Source organism: Aulonocara sp. 'chitande type north' Nkhata Bay, linkage group LG7 (assembly GCF_057382095.1).
Source record: "Aulonocara sp. 'chitande type north' Nkhata Bay isolate Kocher_YH1m ecotype deep benthic linkage group LG7, A_spYH_male_GT1.1, whole genome shotgun sequence".
NCBI classification, from domain to species: Eukaryota; Metazoa; Chordata; class Actinopteri; order Cichliformes; family Cichlidae; genus Aulonocara; species Aulonocara sp. 'chitande type north' Nkhata Bay.
The window spans coordinates 25488248-25497469 of NC_141350.1; the positions used below are offsets into that span (position 1 = coordinate 25488248).

At 39.0% G+C, this 9222-nt stretch overlaps 1 protein-coding gene and 1 long non-coding RNA gene across 2 annotated transcripts in view; one reads left to right on the forward strand and one right to left on the reverse strand.

The window, feature by feature from the left end:
* LOC147325218 (chemokine-like protein TAFA-5) overlaps positions 1-8396 on the forward strand; it is a 50095-nt gene extending 41699 nt beyond the window's left edge. Inside the window, exon 4 of the mRNA XM_086299625.1 lies at positions 1783-8396. Coding sequence (XP_086155751.1) covers positions 1783-1791 — 9 coding nt within the window. The 3' untranslated portion in view covers positions 1792-8396. The remainder of the gene's footprint in view (positions 1-1782) is intronic.
* LOC147325219 (uncharacterized) lies at positions 1273-5604 on the reverse strand. Its single transcript, XR_015130297.1, has 3 exons — positions 5300-5604; positions 1821-3123; positions 1273-1738 (listed from the first exon to the last, which is right to left on the reverse strand). It is a non-coding gene; the product is annotated as an uncharacterized LOC147325219 (long non-coding RNA).
* Positions 8397-9222: the final 826 nt, after the last annotated feature.

A 9222-nucleotide genomic window follows, 5' to 3' on the forward strand; every position in this document is an offset into this window, starting at 1 on the left:
TGTGCCAATATTAGGTAACACTTATGGCACCATGTAGTGGTACAGGAAATCAGCAGAAGGCGATAATCATCCCATGTACATCAAATTTTCATTGGTGGTTCCACAGATGATATACTGTGGCATGGCATATAATTAGTAGATATTCTCCAGCAACACCTAGTGTTGGGCTTAAAACACTCACATGACAACATGAAACTCCTCGCCTACAACCCAACCGACCTGTAATATGGATAGAGTGCAGCATGAGTGGATGTGCACAGAGAAGCGAGGGCCTGATAAATGCTGTTTGCAACTTTAATTTGAAATTAATATTTTTATGAGAAGCATATTGAAGTTTATCATCATCATTATGCAAACAAAATGACTGAGATAAAATGATCATTTTGCCACATTCAATTTTGAATTGTGAATTATAACACCCTTTACATTTGATTATTACTTTTGCGATAATCCAGTAGCCCTGTTTGGTTTCAGACAGTGATAAAGAGACAGCATTTAAAGTTTTTACTGCAGCTTTTTTCTCATTGGCCATCAGAAATGATGAATTTCATGGAAAGAGTTGGTTGTAATAAGGCTATTGTGTCAGCAGTGTATTTTGGCCTAACGCAAGAAAATCCAGTTGCTGAGTGCACAAGGACGACTTTCTGAGCTCAGTTGCCTCCTCCACCTACAAGAAATCTGCCATGCTTACTCTGAGTGCAGGCAACAGATGCTCTAAATGCACCTTCACTTGATGGTAATCAACTGTGAGCAGAGCATTTTAAGAGCAGTTTGAATGTTGACGTCATTTCAAAGTTATACATCATTCTCAGTGTAATCTGATTCCTCCAGCTCTTTTAGAATTCCAGCGGCAGTCAAACAGGATGGACATGAATAATTCAGAGAAGAGCTGTTCAGAAGTAGTGCCGCTGCTACTTCATCGTCACTTCGTTGTGAGGCTTCAGCTAGAAGCAATTACAAAAGGGCTTCTTTTCCAAAGTAAATATCTATTTTCACTAAGTTTCATGTTCTCCTTTATTTGGGGGGGGCATGCCTGCTGTATGAGATTTATTCTGGTAATGTTCAGCATTATAAGCAGTTCATAATTCTAGTGATGCTGCTTTTCTTACTGTCAGAAAATCTACTAAAAGGGCAAAAAGTATCAATGAAATGATCTAACAAAAGTATTGAATTGCATTAAATGTTTAGGAGTTACAGCGATTCTTATACAGGCAATAAGGAATTCAGTTGCTGATTTCATGCTGTATTTGGTTTTATTTTCATTGACTGTTTTGTTAGGTTTAAACACCATAACTGCTTGGTAATGATTAGGTAAGGGTAAGGAAAAGATTGTGATCTGGTTCTCAGTAGGCTCTTTCAATCCAGACATTGAAGAGTTATGATAAAAGGTACCCATGAAAGCTACGCCAAAATTTGGGATTATAGATTACAGAAATAACGTAATGTAATAACATAATATTGAAATCTTGGAATCTTGGAATTCCACCCTCACAGTTCAGTCTTGGGCTCATCAGATCAGATAATGTCTTCCTCATGCTCATAGTTCCTCGTAGTTTTTTAAAAAGCAATTTGACAAGCTGCCATATCGTTTTACTAACAAGTCCTCTCCCTGTGGTGGCAAGAATTGCTGTTGAGATCCTTTAATCAGGTTCTCTCATCTCTTCAGAGAACTTCTGAATGTCTGTTGACTTGGAGACTTGGAATTTCTTTCTTGATCAATGGCCCCTCTTTATGTCTCCTAAAAGAGAAATATTCCTAATGTTGCTTAAATCTGTCCTCTAGGTCTCCTGACACTGACAACTACAACAACTACAACTCACCAGAAAGACAGGTTCCCATCATCCATTACCCATCATCAGCTAGCGGACCATCCTCTCCAGCTTCAGTTGCTGAAGACCAATCACAGAACACCGCAGCCTTCAGAGTCGCAGGTCAAAGCACCAGCACTTCCTGTTTGATGCATCGGTGAACTCTGGAAACTGAAGCTTAAACTTCTTTTGGGGAAAAACAGTGACTGTGTTCATTTTCCAAGAGATTTGAAAAGCAATTTTAGTGCATTGGATGGATATCTTTTTTGTGGCACAAAACTCTGTTTCATTTTTACATACCAAAGATGAACAGAGCCCACGAAGACATGTTTTTGGAGGGGATGAGACATTCAGAATGCCACTATACCTACTATATCTTTGCATAGAAATGAAAATATTGTATAATTATCTACTACATGGCTTAACTAAGAAAAGTTTTTAAAAAAAGTTATAAAGAGTTATTTAAAAAAAAAAATGTGTTTCTGGATGAAGAGAGATGAAGCTGTTGTTTCTGTTGAGACACTCTGGCTATGTGCTGGACATCAGTCTGGTAGAGAGGATAAAAAATCATATCTGACATTTTTATGATAGAAACATCAAGACTTGCACTTTATGTCGACATTTGAAATGTTGTTTTCCAGATAGAAATTTCCATCGACCAGGCAGGAACACTTTGAGTGTGGTAACAAGTAGAAAAATATACAGTAACTGTTCAAACTGATGCGCATACTTAAAACAATGGAACTAAGTGAACCTCAGACAGTTTTTATAGTACTTGATTTTGAACCTCTTTGGGTTCACTTTTATGTTATATCAGACATTACAATTGTCAAAGATTTCAGTTTTATTGTGCAGGTAACAACTGAGGCAGTGATGCTGATAAATGCATGGAACTTCAGCAATGTGAACTCACCTAATTTAATTTAGACATAAATTAGGTGATTAGCCTAATTTAAATTAGGCAGCACGGTGGCATGGTGGTTAGCACTGTTGCCGCACAGCAAGAAGGTCCTGAGTTCAATTCCAACATCAGGCCGGGGTCTTTCTGTGTGGAGTTTGCATGTTCTCCCCGTGTTTGCGTGGGTTCCCTCCGGGTACTCCGGCTTCCTCCCACCGTCCAAAGACATGCAGCTTGTGGGGATAGGTTAATTGGATAACCCAAATTGTCACTAGGTGTGAATGTGCAAATGAATGTGAGTGCGAATGGTTGTTTGTCCCTGTGTGTTAGACTTGCGACAGACTGGCGACCTGTCCAGAGTGTACCCCGCCTCTCGCCCTATGACAGCTGGGATAGGCTCCAGCGCCCCCCGCGACCCTGAAAAAGGATAAGCGGAAGTGAATGGATGGGATGGATAAGTAACATCAGATATTTCAGGAACATAATATTGTCTCTTCAGATAAAACAATGCAGTGTAGTAGCTCCCGATGGTTACAGGTCACTATCCCTCATTAAAAAACCCCATCAAACTACAGATTTATAGAGGATTCCTGGCCATTCCACCAGACTACATTGTATATTCTTCTACATTTTTCTATATTTGGCCAACATGCAATTTGCAATGACGATTTCAGTTAAGCAAGGAATTTCATACCACACACTATTTCTGTTTGAGAGCAGAACACATAAGAACACAATAGATTTTCAAGTTCCAAAGTTAACAGTTTTATACATTGTATGTTAGTAGAAAGCCATGCTTGACTCATGTTTGAAACCTGTTGTTATTCAAAGCTTGGTCTGACAGTTATATTATTTTTAAGCTGGGACTGAGAAGGTGTTTTCATTTTGACCACTTTCTGATGGGTTACCTTTCAAATACTTACATATCATAAGTAATACTTAAAGTAATAACTGATCATTTGTTTACATCAGTTATGAAATATTACCTACATTTTTCCACGTACTGTCATTAAAAATCAAGTTGTGCATTAAGCCAATAAATCTACAGTAGTAAACAAAAACTGGTTGACACCAGCTCTTTACAGATAGCAGAAGACAAATATGAAGTGTTATGTGAAAGAGATGTTTCAAACCTGGGCAAGCTAATTTATAGGAATTAAAATCAGTTATTATACAACTATACACTAAGTAAAAAAAAGAAAAAAGCAAAAACAAAAAATAAACAAAAAAGTGACATTGATTTATTTTCCCCCTTCAACAGCTAAATGTATACCAACTCTAACAATTCCATGTTTCTGTAGGTCATCGCCTTATCTCACTCTTATTCAGCAATGGGAAATTAAGTTGTTGTTCCCTTGTTCTGTCCTTATGGAACCATTTTTTCACTAAATAGAAAATGCAGTTTAATTGCCTATCTTCCCAAATGTTTTCTTCTGGTGACAAATTAAATACTTTTATATGGAAAATAACAAGTGCAGGGAACAAATTCGCAACTATCTCAATATTCACTATTTTTAGGGTCTTGACCAATGTTCCCTCTAAGCTGCGCACGTGTGCAATTGCGCACTGTTTGCACGATCTCTGCGCAGAGAAAGTCTGTGTTACGCACACAAAAAGAATTCTAACCTGAATTGAAATTAAAGTAAATATGTGCTAGTGTTTTAGCTAGCAAAGCGGCGTGGCTGATGTGGAGTGAAGCCACGTTAATGACAATGTGTACAACCATTGGAGATGTGAGCAGGACAGACGGAACAATTGACGGAGTGTGTGGACTTTATACCAGCTTTTAAATTGTGTTGATAGGCCACGTAAAACCAGAGTTATGATAAAAAAAAAATGCAATGTTTGGTTTTCTTCCTGAATACTATCGTTCTTTATATTTATTGCGGGGAGAAACGGTAAAAACGGCGTTTTATAAGGAAAACGCTCGAAAGCGCTCTCCACCTGTGAGCAAAGACGAAACCAAAACACCCCACCCTTTCCCATTGGTCGAAAAATGAAGTTTTAGGAGTGACAGCGGTGTTTTGAGTTGTGAGAGATTTGCAACGTTTAGCGCAAATCTTGTGTAGTTAGCGTGTAGTGTAGTCAATAGTTTTGTTGTGTGTGTCAGAACAATGAGGCGACTGCTGAATGTTACAGGTGTTACAGGAGTGATACATCTCCTGCTGTCAGGCCTGCAGTGTTGGGAAGGTTACTTTTAAAATGTATTCCATTACAGAATACAGAATACATGCCCCAAAATGTATTCTGTAACGTATTCCGTTACGTTACTGAATGACAGTAACGTATTCTGAATACTTTGGATTACTTAATATATTATCATGCTTTTTACAACAACGTGAATGTACTATTGCTGTGTGATTTATTACTATTACTGAAGGTCCGCGACTCCGAACTGTAGTAAAGGGACCTCTGACTAATACGGCGGGGTCCCTGTCGGCTCGTAGCCGAAAAATAGCTTTACTTTGTTGTGTGGGTCAACTTTTCTTGCGAGAGACAGAGAGAGGCGTTGAAAGACTGCTCCAACGGAACTTATTGTTTTCGGATGAAAACACGAACACGGTGTACAGTCGAGTCTTAATAGCTTACTTACAACTGGGCTCGTCAGGCACTCTTCTTGGCTGAAGTGGTTATTATTATATTTACATGCTTCCAGCTCCCGTTTTTCCTCGATGACAACTCGTACCTTTCCACTCCCCTTTTTCTCTCTCCCTCCTCGCGCTCACAGACACATAACGCGTATGGCAGTCCATTCTCCCTGCAGCACGGACTACACTGCCCATGATGCTACATTCTTTAGAGCTATGCTTGTAGCATTCTGCCTGTTAGCTTAGCACAACAACAACAACAACAACGAAAAGGCGCTCTCTCACCCAGGAAACACACAGTCGCAGAGAGAGAGCGAGCGTCGCCCTGTAACCATGGCAACCGTAACGCTGCCGCCTGGAACAACAGAACGTAGCTGTCAAACAAAACCCAAACAGTCCTGACCCGCGACAAAATGAAACAGGAAAGTACCGCAGTGTAATCCATTTATTTCAACAAAGTAACTGTATTCTGAATACCACCTTTTTAAACGGTAACTGTAACGGAATACAGTTACTCATATTTTGTATTTTAAATACGTAACGGCGGTACATGTATTCCGTTACTCCCCAACACTGCAGGCCTGCAGGTATCATGTTGTTCTCCTTTATCTCATAGTGGACAGAAATTTTTTGGAGTGGCACAAAGAATTTGTGTGGCATCAAATTTGATGCAGAACAGCTGATTGTTCTGTAAATAGTTCGAAATGTTTATTTAAAAAAAAACAAAAAAAACACCTTGGCTGCATTTTTAGGTAAACAGCTGCAAAAAACTTTGTTTCCAAAACTCAGTAACTTTTTTGAAGAACTATATAATTAATTGCCCAACATTGGTCATTATATACTTTATTTGGCAGACAGGGTTACAGGACTCTCTCCCAGACCACAGACTCATAATACAAGTCAGAGCTCTATTTAAAAAAAAAAAAAAAAAAAGTTGTGTTTTCAAAATTGGAGTTCAAGTTATTTTTACTTCTAATAATGTTAACATACTACACAGGTCATGAATGTGGCAGCACGAGGTGAGAATAAAGTAAATACTGTTCGCAACGGGAACAGACGGTAAAAGCAAAGCAAAGCAGCAGCACTTCAGTTAGCGTGGCATTGCGTAAAACTAAGGCCCACACTTCCTGCAAAGCATAATAAGTTATTACTATAAAAGAATAAAAGGCAGAGATTGTAACAAAATTGAATTACGTACCGAGTAAACCGCGTCATGAAACATGAGCAGAGTGGCTCATAGGAGGCTTCTACAGCTATGACCTAAAAACAATATCTGTTTACCACCAAGTAAGGTAATGTACACACTACAATGAGTGAACACCTACCAGCCACGATGGAGGCTTCAGAATGATCTCTACAACACCAAAGGGAAGTCAGGTGACCAAAAAGGAGATCACAGGTAAGCGATCCAGGAATGCTCAAATGGCCACTATTTATACTAGCGCCCCCTAACGTGCCAGGCTGAAAGTGGGTTGAACCGAGGAATAATGTTCATCCTGCCACATGAACAAGATTTTTTTTTAATTTTCATTGTAAGTGGGCTAAAGCAGTTAATTAAAAGTAGTCTAACAGAAATGTAAATGCTGTAATTTGATTATTTTAATAAACCATGTAACTTGGATGGATTCGATGCTGGCGTGACCACAGTGCACACGTCTAATGTTGCTCACAGTGGTCCACGGGATCGCTCAGGGAGTTTGTGTGTTCGCTCAGACAAATAAAAAATTAGAGGGAACATTGGTCTTGACATGAGGTGGGAATAATGTTAGCTTCAGGTTTCTCATTTTAAACTTTAATTGCAGATGAAAGAACAAGGGAATTCTGTCTTTGCCTTTCAGTGTTATCAAAATTTACATGGTAATAGGGATAATTGTCACGGGCTGTGGCTTCAGACAGTATTTGCAGAGAGGATCCAAAAGCAGACACTCAAGGCAGGGCAGAGCTTAACTAAAGGCAAGCAGTTTATTAAAGGCAGGACAAACACACACACACACACACACACACACACACACACACGGGAAAAAGGAGGTTAAGACACTAAACTGAACAGAAAGCTAAACACTAAGAACATGGCACATAAGGCATACAACACCAAACAAGAGGCATGGAAAACCTGAAAGATGGTAGGAAGATGGACAGACAATCCAACAAGGTAAAAAAGATACATGGCACAAACACACACAAGGGTGAATAGGGAAAGGCTGTTCATCTCAGCATGGGAACATAGCTGAGGTGAACGAACATAATGAGACGAGGTAAGCAAAACTGAACACATTGAACACAGGACAGGAGACCGTCAAAATAAAACAGGAAACACACTGAGACTGAGACAGACAGGCTTGACACTGGGGTCAGGGAAGAAACAGACATGGGAACAAGGCGTGCACAGGAGACAAATCACAGCAACACGACTAACACGCACAGAGGGCGAATACTCAGCAAAAGAATCATGATTGCAAAATAAACAAAAATGCTGGGTCAGTGACCCAGCACCCTGACAATAATACCTATGTGGGACAACAAACCAGTGTGCAAAGATGAATGTGGGAAGCTTATGACTATCCTCTGTTTTCTTTGGGTCAAAATAAAATAAAAATGTGTTTTTCTTTTCAGAGATGAGCTTCTGTTTTTCAGTATATACTGTCCAACTCATTTCTCCAAAGAGTAAAAAAAAAAAAAGGAAACTCCTGGCTGAAATAGAATTTATCCTTTAACAGGGTTTACTTGAATTCTCAGGATGATGGTATTGTTTCTAATTGTTTCCAGCATAAGCTCTTGCATTTTTATCTATGTATGTAAGTAGTTATTTATTTAATATACAGAATAACAACAACCAATAAGTTTGCTATTATGTTATTACTGTTTCCATTTTCAAACATATAAAACAGCTGATAAACATCCACTTATGTCCATTAATTAAGGCTTGTTAAATGATTGTATGTATATGAATGAGGTCAGCTGTTATTCAGTTCTCTGGTTTATGTTGTTTTCTCTTCATGCTGGAAATGGGATATAATCTCTCATGTGTCTCTCTGTCTCCCTCCTCTCTCCTTCTGTATGAAGAGCTGCACATTACTAGCACTAATGTTCACAATCAGCAACTAGAATTGTAGTGGGTGTATAATGCTGCATGAATCAAATGCAATACTAAATCTGATATTCAAATCAAATTTCTACTGGGACTTACCAGGTGCTTGGAGGTGAGACAGGAGCTTCTTTCCAGGTCTTTATTCATTCGTTTACTCTGTGTCATGGCACTTTTATGTTACACTATCACAATATTTCCACGAGTGTCTGTCTGAAAATGGGAGTCATTATCACCATTTTAAACCTATAATTGCAACTGGCCTTCTACTTTGCATTCAAACATACTGTCTTCAGATGTGAAAATTACTTCTGAGAAAAATGAGATCCACATATAAGGGACATTCGTTTTAAATTTTGATAGAACACTGACAGTATAATGTCCTCGTAAGTGGATATCAGGCCCTTGAAGAGCAAAAAAATTTAGTATTTTAGAAAAGAAAGAAAGTGTACTTTATTGATCCCCATGGGGAAATTCCTCTCTCCCATTTAACCCATTCACTCAGTGAAGCAGTGGGCAGCTATTGGGCGCCCAGGGAGCAGTGTGTAGGGACGGTACCTTGCTCAGGGGTACCTCAGGGTAGCTGTTCACCCATATTTTGGTCTAGACAACCCAAAATGTGATGTCCACATATGTGGACTCCAATTACATCAATTACAACAATTACAGTTACTGTTACGGTTACTGTAGAAATAGTAGAAGTGGAAGAAACAACCTGAACTTTGCTGCAGAGTGAAGCTGAAGGGAATATATCTCAGAGTTGGGAAGAGGAAAATGGATCGATGGAAGTAAGTTTTTCTCTCCAGATATTGTTCTACTGCATTTTCAGTGTGTTTGGGTCCG